Below are 21,340 nucleotides of genomic sequence, written 5' to 3' on the forward strand. Positions count from 1 at the left end.
ACCCTGAAGCTCTCAATTGAGATTTATTTAGTTTTTGCAGCTTGGAGATCATATTTCAGCTACTTCCACACCCCACCCCCCATACTTTCTTCTCCCCCAATGGAAGCTGTCTTTCTTCACACTTTTTTAAAAAATATAGGACTTTATCTTTCAGAGTGATACGAGAAGGTTTCTGTCTGGGTGGTTAGTGCACTCCATGTTTGTGCTGCCCAATACAGTAGCTACTCCAATGTGACTATTTAAATTTAAAATTTTTATTGATTTAAATGAATTAAAATTTAAAATTGAGTTTCTGATTGCGTTGGCCACATTTCAAGTGCTCAGTAGCCCTTCAATAGATAAGTCACCCTATTTTCGTCTTTTTATGAGCTGAGGTAAGGTATGTGAAAATTCTGTATAGTTACGTTATTGATTGTAGTGGTATGTGCTGACTCTGCTGCTGAGAATACAGAGCAGGCAGTATATAGATTACAGCAGTCATCAGAAGCTCTCGTTTTTCCGGAATGGCTGCTTGTGTATTTGAGGACCTTAGAATTACTAGCATTTGAGAATTAACAAAGCTTTGCTTTTATGTTACTAATTAGAATTATGCAGATAAATTCTGAAAGTTCTTCAGTTGAGCACTAATCAGAATAGTCTGGAACCTCAAGGGGGTGTTAGTAGGACATACAGCTTTGCTCTGGCACAGTTACAATAATGTCAGCCCTAAGGCAGTAATATTTGTCCAGTCAGACATGTTTTTCAATTGGAACTGATAGCATGAGCTTTCACTGACCTAAAAGCTGCCGTTTCATGACAAGAAAGTCTGCACAGACACAGTGAGAAGCCAGAGGTTAGAGAAATCAGTGGCAAGATTGAAGAGCTGATCTCTACGAAGTGGTCTAGCTCTAATTGTGTTTTATTGATAAAATGCCTGTTTCCAAAAAGCATTCAAGACAACTTACCATAAAAGTACAGATTTAATAATACCTAAAATATAAAATTCGAGGGGAATAGGGAAAAACAAGATCCAGAAATTGCTGCCAAGAGAAGTATAGCAGTTTATTTGTATCACACTGAGCACCTGTTATGTGTCAAGTATTACTCAGGATGTGGGGAGGATAGTAGTCTAATAAGACTAAGTTGCTGCCTTCAGTGTGATTATATTCTAGAGGACAAGGGTAGCAGCAGCAGCAATAAAAGCATTTTACCTGCTGATTACAACTCTGTAGAAAGCAGATAAAAATAATAGTAACATTTATTGAGCACTTACTGTGTGGTCTGCATTTAAAAAATTTATTAATGAATTTAAACTTAACAACAACCTTATGGTTTAAGTGCTATTATTAGCCCCCTTTCACATTTGGTTACTTAAGGTCACACAGTTAATGGCAGAGATGGATGTGTTTCTAGCAGTTTAGCTCCAGAGCTCTTAACCGCCATGCTTTAATATCTCAAAAATAAATTGAAGAAATGTGCACGACTGAAAACCTTTGCTGAGGGGCATGAAAGAAGATGTGAATAATTATCATGTTAAATACCATGATTCAGAATAGGAAGACTTAATTTAGTTGCAATATCCATTTTCCCCAAATCATTCAATAGTTTAAATTTCTAATAAAAATTCGAATAGGTTTTTTAAGTTGTGAAGTTCATTTTAAAGTTACTGTGGGGCTTCCCTGGTGGTGCAGTGGTTAAGAATCTGCCTGCCAACACAGGGGACACGGGTTCGAGCCCTGGTCCGGGAAGATCCCACATGCCGCGGAGCAACTAAGCCTGTGCGCCACGACTGAGCCTGCGCTCTAGAGCCCGCGAGCCACAGCTACTGAGCCCGTGTGCCTAGAGCCCGTGCTCCACAACAAGAGAAGCCATCGCAATGAGAAGCCCGCGCACCGCAACAAAGAGTAGCCCCCACTCCCCTCAACCAGAGAAAAGCCCACGTGCAGCAACAGAGATCCAATGCAGCCAAATATAAAATAAAAATAAAACTTTATTTATTTATTTTTAATTTTTTATTTTTTTTCGGTATGCGGACCTCTCACTGTTGTGGCCTCTCCCATTGCGGAGCACAGGCTCCGGACGCGCAGGCTCAGCGGCCATGGCTCACGGGCCCAGCCGCTCTGCGGCATGTGGGATCTTCCCGGACCGGGCCACGAACCCGTGTCCCCCGCGTCGGCAGGCGGACTCTCAACCACTGTGCCACCAGGGAAGCCCCTAAAACTTTATTTTTAATAAAGTTACTCTGGAAGAGTAAATGTGCAAGAATAGTCAATAAAAGTTTGAAATAGGTTAGTAACAAGAAGAGGCTTTGCCCTTTAGGAAATATATTTTAACACTATAATAACTAAAGCAGCATATTTCTGGTAGAATAGACAAATAATTTAATGGAACTTGAAATGTATAGAGAATTCAGTGTGTGGTTTTAGTGCCATTTCAGATGAGATAAATCTTTTTCACTAAATGGTATTATGACAATTAGATATCCATTTGGAGGGGAAAAATTTAGATATTTGATGAGTTTACTAATCTAAGTGGTGAAAAGTTTTTTAGAAAAACATTAGGAGAAAATGTGGGGAACATTTTTATTATGTTGCAGTGAGGAAGCCCAAGGCTCCCCCCCAAACCACAAAGTTGAAGAGATAAATGTCACACTGGGAAGTACAACATATATAAGAGAAAAGGTGAATATCTATAGTGTATAGTGCCCTTGCAAATTGATTAAAGACAACCCAGTAGAAAAAAGTGCAGAGATTAAACAGATGACTTCCAGAAAAAAAGATTCAAATGACTCTTTGATTAGGGAAACAAAAATTAAAACAAAGTGACTATCAAATTGGCAGGAAATCCAGAAATACTTGTCTAGATGTTTTAAGGGTATATGTCCTTTTAGCATTGTTTATAATGATGAAAAATTGGATATAATCTAAACATCCAACGGAGATATTTGTGGTATCTCCACTTTATCCACAGTTTGGAATACTATACTGATTTTTCATTGAGCGTATACTGCTTTGTAATATCAAAACCCAAATGTAAAGGGAACTGCAAGAGTAATCACTCACCTTTTATTTTTCTCTAGCTATACCAAACGGCTTTGGTACCAGTCCACTGACTCCTTCAGCTAGGATATCAGCACTAAACATCGTGGGGGACCTCTTACGGAAAGTAGGGGTAAGCCTTTAATTATTTATCACTAGGTGTTTCAGCTGCCAAGGTAATGAATTATTTCTTAATTTGCAGCGAGGGAAGAAAAAAGGATACCTTCCTGTGTTAAAGTCTGTAATTAAGCTGAGAAGCAAGAGCATCCAGTGACCAGCTGAGACTGTGAACACCTCCAGGGCTCAGCCTTGCCAGTGCCTCTGCAGAGGGTCCCTGTGCTTAGCTCCCAGGTTCCCACTGGGCCTTCTTCATGTTCCCCATGGCTGTTACTAAAACATCGTGATTCCTCCTCCTTCCTCTAAGGCTGTGTGTCTTATACCGCCCTCTGATCCTTTTCTTTGCTCTGCCTGCTGTCCTCCTGGTCATCCCCGGGCTTTTTCTTCATAGGACTTCCGCATTGGCTCATGACATGAATTTCTTCTCTTAGTCATACACGTCTTACTGCTGCTTGGCCCCCTCAACTCCTGTGCTGTCTCCTTGGCTCTAACCTTGCATTCCAGAACATTTCGGCTTTTGGAATATTAAACTTGGTTTTGTGCTTATTCAATTTTTTACTCTGTGTAATACCTACTCTTTGACTTTATCGAGAGCAGTACTCTTGTTTTGATTTTTCACTTATCTCTTGCTTTCACTTTGTTCCTACTCATCTGTGATCCACGGATCGCTTACTCTGCCATTGTTGACTCATGGGCTCTTTGGCCATGGAGGAGACCTGCAGCCTGGATCAGTCAAGGAACTGGATTTCTTTCCTGCATCCAGATCACAGGAAACAGTCATATGACCTTGTGGATTTTTAAGCCACTATAAAGTTAGCATTTCTAGCATTAGTCAGTTTTCTTTCCTGTTTCCCTCAGTGACTTTTCTCTTTTCAATAATCTACCCCTGAAACTTCCCACTATCCACTGCCCATTCACTTATTTTTGTGTGCGTGTGACTCTGTAAAAAGCAGAAATTGCATTATACTTTACATAAAGAAGAAATGGGAGGCCAAGATAGAAGGTCCTATTGTTACCTTTTCTGGCTCATAAAATTATTGTCTGACCGTCAGATTAACTCTAAATCTGCATTTTAAAGTTACTGTAAAAAGTAATGTGTACAAATCATTCATACATAGAGCAATCTTCCCTTACTCCTAACATAATTTCTTTAACCTAGCTGTCGTAAGAGTTGCGTTGTAATAGTGTAACCTATTTGTTGTAACCTATAACTTGAAGGAATGTGCTTGCTTTTCAGTATTTTAACAACTTTAAGCAAAAAGATGAGGAATTTAACTTACATCCTCCTAATTTTTTTTTTGTTCTTCTGTTGGTTATTTTTATAACTTTAAATAACATGCTTAAACTATGTTTATGAATTTATTAGACTGTATCTCAGCTCCCTGTTGTGTGTGTGTGTCTCTGTCCCTTCTTGAGCTCTCCATTGGTTGGTTCTGAAAATTAGTCAACAGCACCTAAAATATTATGCCTACATGTGTATTATTTACTGAATAATCATAGAGGAGGAGCTGGGCTCTAGGGCTGTTTTACTTGTGCTGCTCAACAGGTGTTTCAAGCATTTTGTTCTTTACCTATTATTTACTCAAAACCATATTAGGTTTTTTCATATTTGTATCACAGTTGACATGTATGTCTTTTTCTTAACATTTTTTAAAATTGGCCATCTTTTTTATTATTTTCACTGCAAAACAATTTTTACAAGATCACAATAAAATAAATAAAAAGAAAAAAGCTAAAATCCTGTCATTTCAATGAATTCAACCATTTTTATTTTTTAAAATTACATTCAGCCTTTGTATGCATATATAATTTGTATATCATTGGATATCTTTGTTATCATGGGTCTTACTTAGCATTTCTGATTACCTTTGTTTTCTTGTGGAGGGAAGAAACATACACTTTCTTTGCTATATCTTGTATCTTCCGGCTTCTTATTTACTGAGTGCTCTGATATGCTTCTAGGGCTGCTGCACTGCTGTCAGCCTTGAATTTCTCTTCATTATACTCTTGGGTTAGTTCTGCCTGTTCCTGGACCCCATGTTGTCATCTTTGTTGCCTGTTTTGCTTTAGTACCTTAAGTAGTTTATTTAGAAATGGTGCACGAAAGTTGAACTTAGAGTCCTTGCATTGTTTACACATTCAGCTGACAGTTTGTCTTCTAAGGTGTCGTTAGAATTTTTGGTCTGCTGTTATCCTCCAGCCCCTGCATACTTTTATGAATATTTCATTTTCTACTTCTTCACACTACTTTGTCCGCTGACTTCACCTGGAAGCCCCATTCCCACTCTTGCATCCTCTTCCACTGAGAAATCAAGGCCATCTATTTAAACTTTGTTTTCCTCTCTTAACCTTCTTTTAGTACTCTCCTATTATTACCTCTGTGGCTGTTCTTCCTTTTTATCTCAGTGGTAAAAGTATCACATTCCTCCCATGGCTAATTTTGTCCCTCTGTGCTTTGGATCTCATTCCTTCCAGCCTTCTCATCTTTATGTCTCCTGTATCTTCAGACTTTTACTATATGTTTTAATATTTATATGCAATATTTATATATAATGTATTACATATATATACTTTATATTTACTATTTATACTTTATATCTAATATTTATATATTACATATTATACACTTTTTAAACCTTAAGAGCAAAATAAAAGCAGCTATTCTTTCCTTTTACCCTGCATCTCTCTTTAGCTGTCATTCTGTTTCTCTTTTCCCTTCCCAGCCAAGTTTTTGAAAGCATGTCTCCATTTATCGTTAGCATTTTTGATGGCATACACACTCCCCAGATAGCCTAGTCTGGGCTATGTTTCCTGCTCACTCCACTCAAATTGCTCACTGATGATCTCAGTGCTGTCAAATCCAAGGGATGCTGTTCTGTCCTAATTTTACTTGAAACATTCAACACTGACTTATTTTTTTGAAATGGCCTTCTTTTCTCTGCTTTTCTGATGCTGTGTCGCTGTGTCACGTCTGCTTGCCTTCCTGCCTGTTCCTGTTGGTCACCTTGTTGGGTCTTCATCTGCCCACCCTTTCGGTGTTGATTTTGCTCAGAGTTCTGTCCTTACCTTTCTGATCTTCTTCACAACCACAGTTTCATCTCCTACTTGGTGTGGATATGCTCTAAATCTTGATTGCTAGGCCACTGTTTTTGACTGCCAGACCCAGTGCTTGCATTAGGCTGTCTCACTGACACCTCAGATACAAGTTGTGCCTGTTATATGATAGATTCTCAGCAAATATCAGAACAAATAAATGAGTGTCTTGAATATAGGAAATTAATGGCTCTCAATTTTTATTGTGTATGTGTCTATTTAAGAAGATGCTGAAAAAATGCTTTTTCAGAGCTTGTCCTACAAGGTCACTACCTCTCTTCCTTCTTTCGTTGTTATTTTACTAGGTCATGGTACTTTTGTTTTAAGAAAGGAGAAGAGAAAGAAGTTTCAGTCTGTTTCTGTTGCTCTGTCTTAATAGCCGTTGTTGAAATTATGGGGGGAGGGTTCTCAGAGTGGAATATGTTATCTGTGGATTTAATTTTTTTAAATTTATTTTATGCATTTATTTTTGGCTGCGTTGGGTCTTTGTTGCTGCGTACGGGCTTTCTCTAGTTGCGGTGACGGGGGCTACTCTTCATTGCGGTGCGTGGGGCTTCTCGTTGCGGCGTGCGGGCTTCTCGTTGCGGCGTGCAGGCTTCTCGTTGCGGCGTGCGGGCTTCTCGTTGTGGTGGCTTCTCTTTTTGTGGAGCACAGGCTCTAGGCACATGGGCTTCAGTAGTTGTGGCATGTGGGCTCAATAGTTGTGGTGCACGGGCTCAGTTGCTCCTCAGCATGTGGGATCTTCCCTGACTAGGGCTCAAACCCACGTCCCCTGCATTGGCAGGCAGATTCTTAACCACTGTGCCACCAGGGAAGTCCCTGTGGGTTTAATTTATCTATGTATTCCACATTCCTTAGTGTCATGGATAATAGGATTGGACTATTTTTTGTCTTTTTTTTTTTTTTCGGGGAGAGGGGTTTGATTTGGTAAAGTGTTTGTGGGAAAGGGGGAGTTGGTGATATTTGTGAGCAATGGAAATTGATGAGAAACTTCTGTTCTCTTCATGTCATCTGTTGGTTTGTAGAGCCTGGCACTGACCAGGTGTTGTGGTGACAGGTGCTAAGCAGGCACTCAGTTTAGAGGTAAATGCTAACGGACTGGTGTCATTTTCAGGTGAATTATTTAATTATAGACGAAGGGTATTAGACGTTTTACAATGTGCTCTCAGAAGTAGAGTAGCGTTTAACTTCATGTGAGGTGTTGTAAATGAACTTATCCATTCTGATACAGTAGAAATGACTAACCTGAAGCCCTAAAGAAAGAATTGGCCGCTTTAAAAATTTTTCAAGTGATGTTTTTGCATTCTTTAAAATGCTTGCTCCCAGAACACACACACGCACACACCCAACTAGCCAACTAACAGTCCACAACTTAGAAAGAAACGGTGGATAGGGCCAAGAGACCTGGGATACATCTCTGTATACTGTGCCACATTTTTCTTAGTTGTAAGGTGAGGATTATATCTGTATCCCTCAGTAACACTGAGAGAAATGTATATTCTGAGTTCATTAGAAAGGGAGTCAGCATAAATATTCCCTCTTTCTATTAGAAAGGTGATTGATATGGCTTAAACAGCCACCATTATCAACTGAGAGAATAAGATTTGAGTCTTGAAATAGAAATGGTTTGAAATGCAAATTTTTATGTGCAGCTACTGTTTTGACAACCAAATCATTCCTTCTTCCTTTTGTAGGCTTTAGAATCCAAATTAGCAGCTTGCAGGAATTTTGCAAAGGACCAAGCATCACGAAAATCCTATATTTCAGGGAATGTTAACTGTGGGGTGATGAATAGCAACGGCACGAAGTTCTCTCGATCAGGGCACACGTCTTTCTTCGACAAAGGGTAAGTCTTGGAAATTCTAAACGTTAATTTTTTGGGTAGTGAAGTTGCCCATTATTAATTGAGCTTGTTGAACTTTGAAAAGATAAACTCAGTTTGATAAACCTACCTGAAGCGTTATCATTGAGATCTTAGGGGACATGAAGTCTGTTGTCTTCTAGTCCCCATGGAGTCTGTTGCCCTGGGAACCCTGACTCTGAAGCTTCTGTCCTGGGAAGCAGACTCTTGAAAGGCAGCTGTGTTAGGCTCTGGGGATTTAAAGATGACTATGATGCAGTCCTTGTGCTCAAGGTGCTTGCAGGCTAGTAGACTTTCTTGGCAAATATTTGTTAAGAGTAGAAGAGAACATGATGGTCATGTATGTGTGAACTCTTCAACAAACCTTCTGTCTGAAGATTTTAGAAAAATATAAAACCACTGGATCAAGTACAGTTTAGGAGATACAAGTTTTGTATAATGTGAAGATGTTTTTTGGGGAATTGAGAATTAAAAAAAATTGTTGTAAGATTAAAGCAGTGGTACATCCTTAATACAAAAAATATGTCAGTTGGTACAGAGTATATAAAGTAAAAAGTGTTTTCCGTTTTCACACTGTTTTTGCATCCTTATAGTTATTCCTAGGCATGTAAAATCATATTTTTATGCATCTGCTATACACTTTTAAAAACTTATGGGCTACTTTATTTTATTTATTTAATTAATTTATTTATTTTTGGCTGTGTTAGGTCTTCATTGCTGTGCGCGGGCTTTCTCTAGTTGCGGCGAGCGGGGGCTACTCTTTGTTGTGGTGCGCGGGCTTCTCACTGCGGTGGCTTCTCTTGTTGCGGAGCACAGGCTCTAGGCATGTGAGCTTCAGTAGTTGTGGCATGTGGGCTCAGTAGTTGTGGCTCGTGGGCTCTAGAGCGCAGGCTCAGTAGTTGTGGAGCACGGGCTTAGTTGCTCCATGGCGTGTGGGACCTTCCCGGACCAGGGATCGAACCTGTGTCCCCTGCGTTGGCAGACGGATTCTTTTTTTTTTTTTGGCTGCATTGGGTCTTCGTTGCTGCACACGGGCTTTCTCTAGTTGCGGCGAGCAGGGGCTATTCATCATTGTGGTGCGCGGGCTCCTCATTGCGGTGGCTTCTCTTGTTGCGGAGCACAAGCTCTAGGCACGCGGGCTCCAGTAGTTGTGGCTTGCGGGCTCTAGAGCACAGGCTCAGAAGTTGTGGCGCATGGGCTTAGTTGCTCCACGGCACGTGGGATCTTCCCAGACCAGGTCTCAAACCCATGTCTCCTGCATTGGCAGGTGGATTCTTAACCACTGTGCCACCAGGGAAGTCCCTGGGATACTTTAAATACTGCTCTACAATATGCCTGTGGTGACTTATATTGCCAGTATCTTTCCGTGTCAGTACATATTGTTCTACTCAATTAAAAAAAAACAAACCAACAAAATGCTGCATGCATATACTCTTGTATGGGTGTGCCTTGGTCTAGGTAACTGGTTAGGACCTATGGTCTGAGATGCTGACCGTGTGACTTAAGGTAGCTGGTAGTGGAGCAGCAACTGAGGCACCAGTGGTCCCTTGCCACTGTCTCTGCTTTGAGTCATAGAGGCAGCTTGTCCTTGTTCTGTGAAAGCAGTATAGAAATTTTCACAACTTCTTAAAGGAACTTGTATTTTCTGCTTTCCTCAGTGACAGTGGCACATTTGTGGAGGCCTTGATTTGATACATAGTCCACTCTAAAAAGCTTTTTGTTGTTCATCCTTGTGGAGTGGAGTGTTCTGGTTTTTCTCTCTCCCTTAAGAGAATTCTACCTTGAAGTATATGTATTTCATTAAGGAGCACATTCTAAAATAATATATAAATCAGGGCTTTCTTTATACACATTTCATTAAAAGCACATTCTAAAATATCAACATATAAATCAGAACTTTATTCTAACCGTTGGGGCTCCTCAGTGGTGGTAAGAATAAAATTAATATTCCACATGTTTAGGAGTTCCAGGCAACCTTGAGGAGTGTCATTTTTTTTTTTTTTTTTGGCGGTACGCGGGCCTCTCACTGTTGTGGCCTCTCCCGTTGTGGAGCACAGGCTCCGGACGCGCAGGCCCAGCGGCCACGGCTCACGGGCCCAGCCGCTCCGCGGCATGTGGGATCTTCCCGGACCGGGGCACGAACCCGTGTCCCCTGCATCGGCAGGCGGACTCTCAACCACTGTGCCACCAGGGAAGCCCAGAACAAATTTTTAATTGTATTCTTTCTGTTAAGAATGAGATATGGTTTTGTGGGTTGGCTTTTTCTCAAGTGTTTAGTTTACATGGTAAATGGTTGTATATGCACACTCAAATATTAACCTATTCTTGCTCGAGTTACGTTTGTAGTTGCCATCTTCCTGAGGATAACTCTCGTGTGGGTTTTGCTATGTTCTTACTTCCTTGCTGCTTTGCTTTGATTCTGGCTTCCTTTTGGCCTGCCTGGCTTTTTACCTCTGGCCTTCCTTCCTGCTCACCTGGTGACTAGATAAAAACCATGATGGCATATACCTGCTGCAAAAGGAAGGGGTAAATATCCCCACTCCCAGCACCATTATTAGACCTGGCTGGTTAAAAGCATAAATGACAGTTCTTGTAGAAGTGTAGCTTGTAGTTTCAGCATGAGAAGAAGCTTTCCATTTAAAAAAAGCCTTTGGCTCTAGAACTTGCCTGCTGCCTCTCACTCCCAGGAGTCTGTCTGTAGCACCGTTACTGTTTGGGAGAGTTTGCCAAAGTTGGTTTGCGTGCGTGTGCACGTATTGAATGTGTGTGTATACACTGTGCGCTCCTGCTTCCCTCAGAATCTTGAGATGAAGCAACGCCTTACCACGTAAACATAAAGCCTTATTGTTATGTATTGCTTTATGGGATTTGAAAATATTTTGTAAGTTCTGATTAGTTGAGGGCTTCTTGGAGTCAGGATTTTATCTAGTCTGATCACTTCAGTCCCTAAAATGCGGGTTGCTGGGCCTACTTCCCTTTTGTTGCTGTTTCCTCCAACTGCTACCAGCCGTTCATATCACTCATCCAAAAGGACACCAGTTCACATGCAGTGCAGTCATTTGAGTTCTCTCAAAAATGTTCTTGTTTTCTCCATAGCTTTTGTTTAGCTTCTTACGTATCACTTGTCCTAATTTTGTAAGCCAGTCTGATTTCTTTTGGGTTGGGTGTAGGTGAACGTAAACTAATTTTAGGGCATGGTGTGAAAATAGTATTTGTATTACTGTTTAATATGTTTTCCTTTCTTTTACTAGGCAAGAAAAAGTTATATTTCCCACGTTGTTCATGGGTAACTGAACTTGTTTGCTGTGCTCTTTCATTCTTAATCATGGTGTGTGGTGGAAGACAAGTTAACATTAACAAACTGGTTTTACTAACTGCATGGGGCTGACTGCTTTAACCAACTTCCAGCCCATGAGTGAGCTTTCAAGTTCCTGTTTGATTTGACTGTGCACCATTATTATTGGTTCAGCTGTGCAAAACAAAAACAAGTTAGCTGTAGTGGTCCTGGGGCGGTTGTGAAGTGCTCTGATGGTACTCCTGTTACAGGTGGGAGTGTGGTAGAGATGACGCCAGCCGTCTTGGGGCGGGGGGTTGGGGGTCACTGCCAGGCCCTGGGACCCGCATATGACTGCCTCCACGGGCCTGGGGTGCTTCCTGTTACCCAGTGTCTTCTGTTTTCTCAAAGCAGCACTAATGATATTGGATTCTTGCTGTGTGGGGACTTTCCTCTGTGCTCACGCTTGTGTTCCCTCAGGACACTGGAATGGTAGATGGGGACGTGTATAAGGGCTGCCTTCCTTTTCAGGAATGTAAATTTCAGTTTGCAGAGCCTGGGCCGAGGACTGGCGCTGTGCTGAGCTTCCATTTATCCATATAGCTGGAAGACTGGGGTCTGGAGTGTGTCTGCCTGCTCTCCTGAATTAGCTCTAGCCCGATCTCTTCCTTTTCTTTCCTGCCCTCTCAGGTGTACCTGTTCTTGCTTTGACAGATTTAGTCCCCATGCTTTATCTATATTGTGTTAAATTTATTATCCTCCTGACCAGCTTCTAAACATGCATTGGTTCTTTTCCCTCTTTCACGTCTTCTGTTGCCATTTACAGCTGACCTTTAGTTCCTTATCTTAGCTGGATTCTCTATTTTTCAGACTCCTAAACTAGATTTTTGTGGTATGATCAGGAAATTTTATAGCTTCTGGAACCTTTTTTACTTAGATGATTCCCAGATCTGTATCTCCATCCCTGCCCATTTTTTTCTCCATTCAGTCCTGTGTTGTCCACTGGGACATTGCCCTTCGGCTCTTTTGCTGCTCTCTAAAACCAAATGTGGTGAGTATGGAGATGTTTCTTTTCTTGGAAACCTTTCCTCATTGCACAGCTTTGCGGTTCCCTCAAGGGACCTCCCCAGACTGATAATTCTGCCTCTAGGTTCAGCTTTCTCCTTCCTCCTGGTCTTTTACTTACTGATTCTTGACTCCAAGAGGGGAGCGAGGTAAGACCCTGGGGGATTGTTATTCTCTCTCTCTCTCTCCCATAGAACTTTCAGATCCAGAATTCCCATTTCTGTCCACACAGAGAAGCTACGTTATCTAGTTTCTTGTTTTCCCTTTATATTTTGGATCACACTGCTTAGTTTTCCCATTAGAGCAACCTGCAGTGGGAGCACCAACGTGCTTGTTCACTGGAGCCTGTCAGGTGTCCCTGGGCCAGGAGGAAACTGAGAAAGGATAATGGCCTGGGCATCTGGAGGCAGGTTGTGGGCCCAGCTCCCCATTGACAAGCTCACAGGGTGCACTCAGGTGAATGGCTGGACCTTCTCCTGCTTTTGTTTCCTTGGCAGTATAACAATGGGGATGAACTTAACATTCCTTAAAGGTCCATTCCTGAAGATGCAGGAATCTCAGTCCTAAGCCTGCACGTGGAGCCGTCCTCACATTTGCTGCTTTTGCACGCCTGTGGGACAGGCGCCAGGTTCTTCTTGGCACCCAGCAGTGCTCCCTTTCTGCCGAGTTTTGGGGACTGTCTGTAGCCCTGCCTTCTGCCATGCTCTGTGCAGCTCGGAATCTGATGTCCACACGTGTAAAGCTGCAGCTGTTTGTGAGGCCTGCCTAGTTAGTTCTCCCTGAGGTTCTAGGAGAGGCAGGCATCAGGGCTCTGGGACCAGGCAGACAAATGACAGACAAATGGCTTATTATGTGAGGGCTACAATGGCATGTGGATGTGGGCTCTGTCCCCAGAAGAGGCAAAGGCATACAGCCTTGGAGGATGGGGAGGGATGAGTTAAAGTTTTCAGATGTGATGAAGCTCAAATATCAGACCTCCCCAGCCCAAAGAGAAAAGAGAAAATCTTGAGTGTGCATCACTGAGGTGGAAAATGGACAACAGGGAGAGATTGCACTGGTCAGAGCCCCTTCTGTTGCTCTTGGCCTGTGCGGGTAGCATGATTTCCAACTCAAAATCTATACGCAGGTTAGTTTCTTCAGATGTTAACTGTTCTTCAAAGTAGTCAAGGGTCATTAGTCAAGTCTCTTTGCATGCCTGTTTCTCCAGGAGGTTGCCCTCACCTCTTCAGTGTATGAAACTGTCATCTTGATCTTGGTGGGGAATGTGTCTGTGTTTTGCTTTTTTAAGAGAACCTCTGTCCATGAGTCTGTATTCAACTCCCTGGGCCCCTCTGATGAGTCGGCCGGTGGGGACAGTGGTGGGTACGTGTGGGGCAGTCCGGCCCCTTGCACTTGGTGGCATCTCCCAAGTTTTGAGTGGGACACATTTTCCTAGGAAGTTTGTCAGTGTGGAAGGGCTGCAGTGGTGTCCTGAGAGGGGCTGCAGGCCTTGCACTCATTCCCTCATTGCTTCCTGAGGCTGTGCTGCTGGGCGCTGGGGCTGGGGCGGGGCTGGGTCCTGGCTGCAGGTGCTTGCGCTGGGCGGGGCTGGTGTCTCACAAGGTGGCAGAGAAGCCTACCCATCTGTCTTTGCTTGCTGAACAATTTAAAAAAGTTATTTTTCTCCCCCTTATTTAAGATGTTCCTGTACATTGTAGGAGATTTGGAAAACAATAGAAAAGTATAAAGTAGTAAATAAAATTTACCCACAACTCAGAGGGAAGAAGAGTAACTATTGTTCCATTTTCCTTCTGTAGTATATGTGGGGGTGCGTGTGTGTGTCCACACGTTCTAGATTTAGCTCTGGGTGGTAATGTCTAGCTGTGTAAGGGGCTGTAGTCCAGAATATATACTACTCACTGTTTTGCCTTCATATTATGGAGCATATCCAGTTTGGTAACCTGATGCTTTTTCCACCTAGCGTTAATTACATTCGGAATATTTTCCGTGCTGTTAAGAACCCTGGAATGTGTTTTTAATGGCTGTATGATATTTCATTGTTGGTTTGTACCCTTATTTATTTAGGTAGTTCCCTACTGGTAGACGTTTAACCTGCTCTGTTGGGAAATCAATCAGGGCTGTGGCTGCCACGGCCAGTGTGATGAAGTTGCCGAGAAGGGAGCAGTAGTGTCATCACCCCCAGGACCACAGGCTTCTCAAGTCTCTCACCAGCTCATGCTCTCTAGGCAGCTCTCTCCCCTGGGCCATCAGGATTCTGCTCTAGGCCGGGAAGAGGAATAGTTGTAGAGAGCAAATGAATTTCGCTGTGTGTCGAGTGATTTTAAATGACAGTCTCTCTTTCTCTTCCCTTCCTTCTCTGCTCTGGCCACCCCCACAGGGCAGTAAACGGCTTTGACCCGGCTTCTCCTCCTCCCGGTCTGGGCTCCTCGCGCCCGTCGTCGGCACCGGGTATGCTGCCTCTCAGCGTGTGAGTGCCTGGCCTCCAGGTCGGGGCTCCCGCCCTCCTGCAACAACCCAGGACACCCACGCCTCACCCCTCGGTGCCCGGGCCCAGCTCGTGCCCCTCCGTCTGCCTCCCCACGGCTGGCAGAGGGCAGGCTGCATGCAGTGGCGGCTGCTGGGCCCTGCCCAGCCCCAGGACTCTGCGCGACATCAATACTGGCTATTTTCTCTTCTCGCCGTAGTGCCGTTGGTTTCACATGATTGCACTTTTGTGGGTCACAAGGTGATACATACACGTATTACTTGGTCACTGGATGCAGAAGTACCCATTCATCACACCTGCCTCATAGCCCCCTCCCTGCTGTACTGATAGGATTTAGTTATGTTTAGGACATTGCAGATCTTCTAGAGGTTCTCCCCCAAATCAGGTCGACGTGTGCTCTCCTCCTGAGCTCCCACCCAAGCATCTCCAGTGCTCATGGATCATGTGTCCCCCACCTCCACCCCCACGGTTTGGGCCTGTTGCTGGCAAAGAGTCAGGAAGGTCACTGAATTAGGGAACATTTTCTGCACCTTCTGGTTTTACTTTAGCAGTTATCATTCCATAGACTAGCCTCCCAGAGCAGCAAAATGCCTGTCTGAGCCCAGGTGGCAGGAGCTTCTGGGACCTGGGCACGTGCAGGGCTGTGCCCCTGCCGTCTCCTCCTCCTCCATGTGCCTGAGACTCGGGGCAGGGGGTGGTGGCAACCTCCTCGCCAGCTCTCTGGTCCTTTAGTTAAATGACACCTTCAGAGTGTTTTTGTTTTGTTTTCAGAGGGCCTGTCCGGTTGTGTTAGGAAGGGTTGAGTGGCCTGATTCCAGGGGCTGGCTGGTGCCAGCCCCTGGGGGCAGACTGACCATAAGTGGTTGTCCCTGTGCATCCTTTGATTACTCTCATGCTGCATTTACTGTTTACATTTGTTTTATTGTACATAGGTTTGTAAACATTATTGCCTAAGATATTTGTATATAACTTGGGCTTTGTAGCTTTTATTTATTCAGAACTCATATGGCATGTTAAAGACTTATGATGGTGTCCTACTCTGGGCAGCTGTGTAGGATCATCACGTGGTTAAAAAAAAATACTCCCCCTCAAAAAAATCTTTTAATGTGGAAACAATAAATTTCACAGAAAAAAAAGAAAAAGGATTGAGGTTGCTTTATTGGGTTTCTGCCATCCTGGGAGAGAAGAGCTGGAGTTGCAAAGCCAGGTTCAAATGTCACTTCTGTTGTGACATGGGACACGGGGATGTGGACAGCAGCTGTGGAATAGGGCAAAGAAAATTCAGGCGGCCTCAGGATGTGTGAACAGGCATTCTCATGCTGACTGTTTTTTATTTATTTTTTTAAAAATTGAAGTATAGTTGATGTCCAGTTTTACACAAGTTACAGGTATACAATATAGCGATTCACAATTTTTAAAGGTTATATCCCATTAATAGTTATACAGAGTACCGGCTGTGTTCCCTGTGTCGTACAGTACATCCCTGTGGCTTATGTGTTCCTCATGCTGGTTCTTGATGCTGGTTTGTGCTCCTAGCTGTGATTTCCAGGAGAGCCTGAGAATAGCCCTGGCCCCGTGTGGGAATCTGGGAGGAGGGACCGGCACTTTGAGGGAGGCAGCTTGCTAAGTCTTGGAGTAACCGCGGTGGATCCAGGAGGTGGTCCTCCTGCTGGGCTGCTGTTCATGACATGTGCTGGTGTTCTGGGATTAGAGGTTACTTGGATCTGGGCTTCTCTTCTCATCCCTTGAGAGAAGGTGCCAGATGTTTAGTAGCAAGAGACAGGGTGACTGGACTTGAGGAGCGAGTTAACTGGGGCATCTGTACTAATGTGTCAGATTCTGAGCACTGCTTATAACAAAGAGCATAAACGGAGTAGTTTGTAGTTTGAAGACTGTATGTAAATGAAAAGTAAGTGAATCCAGTTCCTAAGTGAATAAGAAACATTAAGGTAGGATACATTAAACATTTTTTCTTCTGTCAGTATGCAGGCAGGAATAGCTTCTATTAGTTGTTCCTGGAGATTTCATCATAAGTTGACTCACGAGAGACGCTTGTCCTGGTGTGTCTGTGCTGTGCCCAGCTCTGCTGGCCGAACAGTTGAAAAGAAAACTCCAGGTCTCTTACTGATGGGCAGACTCCCAGCTTCTTTCCCAGCCATCATTGGAAGGGTTGGATTAGATCAGAGGTTTCAACGTTTAGCAGACCTCTTTGTTTATGCAGGAACCCCAAATCTAAAACATAACAAACAGAGCTACTCTGGTTAAAGTAAGGATGAGTTCTGGAGCTTCAATCCTTTTCCTTGGCTCCCCAGCGATTTCTCACTTCCTCTCCAGCTGCACACCCCTGGGATCATCTCACCAGTTGTTATTCAGGCAGTGGCTGGGAGTAGGGCCCTGGCTGCAGGGGCCCACGTGTTATTCACTGATGTCTCACCACTGCTTTGGGTCCAGGAGAGCACAGGCCAGGTCCGTGAAAGTACGGAGTGTGCTGCTAGGCTTATTTCTGGCCCCTTCAGGACTCCCACATAGTTTTGGTTTTTGATAGCTGCAGCAGCCCTTGGCATATGACCCCCTGAGGAAGCTGGTTGATTCCCCAAGCCTCTTTTAGCTTTCTCCGTGGATTCCAGATCTTCCTCCACTTACAGTGGGATTACGTCCCAGTAAACCCACTCATTGTAAATTGAAAATGCGTTTAATACACTTAACCTACTGAACATCATAGCTTAGTCTCGCCTACCTTAAACATGCTCAGAACGCTTAGCCAACAGTTGGGCAAAATCATCTAACACAAAGCCTATTTGATAATTAAGTGTTGACTATCTCATCTAATTGATTGAATAGTGTACTGAAAGTGAAAAACCAAACGGTTGTCTGGGTGCAGAATGGTTGTAACTGTATTGGTTGTCGACTCTCGTGATTGTGTGGCTGACCGGGAACTGCCCTGTCCAGCATTGTGAGAGAGGATTGGGCTGCATATTGTTAGCCTGGGAGAAGATTAAAATCTAAAATTCAAAGCATGGTTTCTGTTGAGTGTATCGCTTTTGCATCATGCTAGAATCAAAAAAAATCTTAAACCATTGTAAGTCAGTGACCCTCTGTATCTGGTTCAAGATGCTGCTTTGTACTTGCTCAAATAGAGCATTTGCTTCCTGGTATGAAGGTTCTACTAACTGCTTGCCTGTATAGCTAAAGATCCTCTGAGTGGGTTCTCCTCCTAGGGCTGCTCGATTGCCAGGTTTGCGTGGCTCACACTGAAACCTTCAGGAATGAGCTGCCCCTGGCCTGGGTCCACATGGTCTTCCCTGCGTGGAGGGGGCTGATTTTCCAGGTGGCAAAGGACAGCTTCTTGTCTCCAGATATTTTCGTCTCACCACCCATTCCCATCCCTTGCTCCTGAAACATCTTCCTGCATAAAATAGGAGCCAGCTGAGTGGCCGGAAGTGATACCCCACCAACCCAGTGAGGAGCCAGAAGCCACAGCTGGGGTGTTGAGTCACGAGTAGGCAAGTGGCAACTAGATACGGTGACCTGGGCGCAGGATGAGCTGGTTTTGCCTCGGTCTACAGATGGGAAGGCGGGCCCAGGGTTTAGGTGACTGGCCTAAGCTCACACAGCTGGTTCACGGAAGAGCCAGGTTTGGAAAGGAGCCCAGTGGTTTTCTGCTGTCTTCACCACCTTGTCAAACTCGAGGCCTCGCTGGCCTTGACTGTGTCTCATGCCTCAGGAGGTGAGCTGATTCTGAACGCTTGGAAGTGATGTGCACGAAGGCGACACAGCCTTTGCAGTGGGAGGAATGCGGCCCATCCACCCTCCTCCTCTCCCAATCTTGTCTGTCGTGTGTGGACTCTGTTTCTCTCAGAAGCTGTCTTGGAGACGCCATTAGCATCTCCTGCAAGCCAAGGTGGAAGCTGGCACCTCTGGGGAAGGGGACATGACCTGGGGTGCGGCAGTGGCTTTAGGGGGCAGCCTGTAGCCAGGTCTCTCCTGCCTGGCCGCTGGTGGGAACAGGGCCTAAGGGGGGTTGGGTCCAGGCTGTCAGTTGTCCGCACTGTTTGCCTAGAGGATGCTAAGATAAGCCTTTTCTACATTCTGACTTTTACTTCATGGGTTGTTTTTCTCTCTATATTTGCCTCAAAGTTTGAAACAAATTGAGAGCACTAGCTTGGCCTTTAAAATTTGAATGTGTTTACTGAATTCTTTTCTAAAAATGGGAGCGGGGGCAGGAGGCATCTTTGCAAATCATTTTCCTATGACTTAGAGCACCTTATCTAACAACTGGTCCCATGACTTAAAAATATGATACATAGGAATACAGTAGCCCGTTTTTAATTTTAAGGAAAAACAATCTCTAGTAAATATTAATGTAACAGACTTCTTTTATGAGATAGTGCATGTGAAGAGGCAAATTTGAAAACAGAGCGAAGCTTATGGTGCTGGTGTTTGTGCCACATGGGGTTATGATTTGGAGTCATGCTTTATCCTGCTGCCCACCTGCACCCACAGGAGTTATGTTAGTGTTTGGAAACTGAACAGATGTTTCCCTTGTTTACCTGTGGGGTGTTTTCTAATCCGGTATCAAGTTTGCTGCCCCCATTGAAATATGGGCATTCTGCTTGGGTCATGATATGCAGGTGGAGGCCTGGGAATGAGGTGCTGGGCTGGCAGGACTGGGCAAGTTTTCTGTGCGTGGATCAACAGCGACGTCTGTGTGAGGCTCAGAGCCTTGTCAGTAGATGGAGCTATGAAGCAGTTTTTTGGTTCTAAAAAAAGTGAGTGCTTTAACTGCCCACCCTCCCCAGCAAATCCTGCTGTCACCTAGAATTTAGGGGACTAGGTACACTTTTACATATTGGTGTCACTAAATTAGCCTCTGTAAGTCTTGACTCAATCTAACAATGTGATAAGCTGTAACAGCTCTTCATCTATGGTAGTAAGAACAAACAAAATCGGTCTCAACAGTACTAATATAAATGTCTGATGGCAGGGGAATGGAATGGTTGGGATGACTTATCAGCTGAACAAAAGACCACAGAGCCACTGAAATGTAAGTGTGCAGTTGTGCTAATCTGTGGGAATGGAAATGGTCAATGAGGACACAAAATAGATGAACATGCAATTGCAGCTTTATAAAAAAAAATCAGAAGTGAAATGAAAAGATGAAAATAGTTTACTATTTGTCAAGGGTTCTAAATTTTCCTGTAAAGTTGCTCAAATTTTTTAAAAATTGAAGTAACGAGACTGATTTTCTTTCACTGCCCCAGTTGGTCTGAAGAATTGTGCTGAGTAGTTCTGAGAGTTGACCAAGTAGCACAAAGCAGGGGGCTCCCTGACCTGCCAGATGACCGGGCTGAGTCATACTTGGGGAAATTTTAAAGTGCAGGTTCCCCCAGGTTCCACCCCAGCGCCAGCCTAGTGAGGAGAGTTCTGTATTTCATGGACTCTCAAACGTCAGCAATTATAAGACACACCTTTATTTTGTAAAACGGTAAGAAAAATGTGCCAGCTGGAACTGTGAAAACGCCTATCGTTTAGACTTTGTATTTATTGAAAGTCTAACAGACTTCTTTATGCAGATTTTCATCATATCACACTTAATTCATACACAAAAAGGAAAATGTGAGAGATAGTCCTAAAACTTCATTGTGATTCCAACGTTCTGAACTACATTTTGACCCAGAGTTGTCCTTGTCCGTGTTTTCCCAAGCAGTGTCATCCTCTGCGCTGCGGTGAGCACTGGTGATGCAGTACTTCTGAAAAGCATACTCTACTGCTGGCTCCAGAATTTTACTCTAAGCTGCTGACACTCATTCTACAAGATCTGACGCTGGGCTTTATTGACCTTACCAGGAGTCAGGCAATGACAACCACATGACAACTGCCACCTCCTGAAGGCGATTATGAGATGCATGAGCTTACACGTGAGAACAGGAGCATCTTAGCTTCTGTGCAGTGTGGTCCTTTGAAGGAGCCAGCGCTCTGCTTGGATGTCTCAGTCAGACCCAGTGTTTAATAGTCTGATTATGTCACGTTACCTCTTGAATAAGGCTTCGTGACATCCAGTTAGCGGGGACGGATTCCATTATTGGGCGACTTTGAAAAAAATAAACAGACCTCACTGCTGTAGTGCATCAAACACGAATTTGTAGTCTTGGTGTTAGGGGTGAAGGGCGTGTTCATACTTCGTGCGTGTGGTACGTAGGCACTGTAATTACAGTTAACGTTGTCTTTGGAAACTGGCGTCATGTCATTATATCTTTATAGTGTTTCATATTAGATTTCTGAAAAGAACTGTATGATTTGCTAGATTTCCAAATGACAGGTGGCTACACGAGGAAGTAGACTGCCTGGTTGGTCCTGACCGTGCACAGGACATAGCATTCTTGCAAATGCTCAGCCTTTGGGAAAGCTCTTGGTGAAGATCTTTTCCC

General features: G+C 43.8%; 1 protein-coding gene across 2 annotated transcripts in view; it reads left to right on the plus strand.

The window, feature by feature from the left end:
• NDEL1 (nudE neurodevelopment protein 1 like 1) overlaps positions 1-18,017 on the plus strand; it is a 35,272-nt gene extending 17,255 nt beyond the window's left edge. Inside the window, exons 7-9 of one of the 2 annotated variants that reach the window (XM_070044466.1) lie at positions 3,059-3,150; positions 7,922-8,073; positions 11,340-12,232. In XM_070044466.1, the coding sequence (XP_069900567.1) occupies positions 3,059-3,150; positions 7,922-8,073; positions 11,340-11,382 (287 nt within the window). In that variant the 3' untranslated portion in view covers positions 11,383-12,232. Of the gene's footprint in view, positions 1-3,058; positions 3,151-7,921; positions 8,074-11,339; positions 12,233-14,804 lie in introns of those variants that run through there. The other variant, XM_030861455.3, reaches the window with a different exon arrangement.
• Positions 18,018-21,340: the final 3,323 nt, after the last annotated feature.

The sequence above is a fragment of the Globicephala melas genome, chromosome 20 (assembly GCF_963455315.2).
Source record: "Globicephala melas chromosome 20, mGloMel1.2, whole genome shotgun sequence".
In the NCBI taxonomy this organism is placed as follows: domain Eukaryota; kingdom Metazoa; phylum Chordata; class Mammalia; order Artiodactyla; family Delphinidae; genus Globicephala; species Globicephala melas.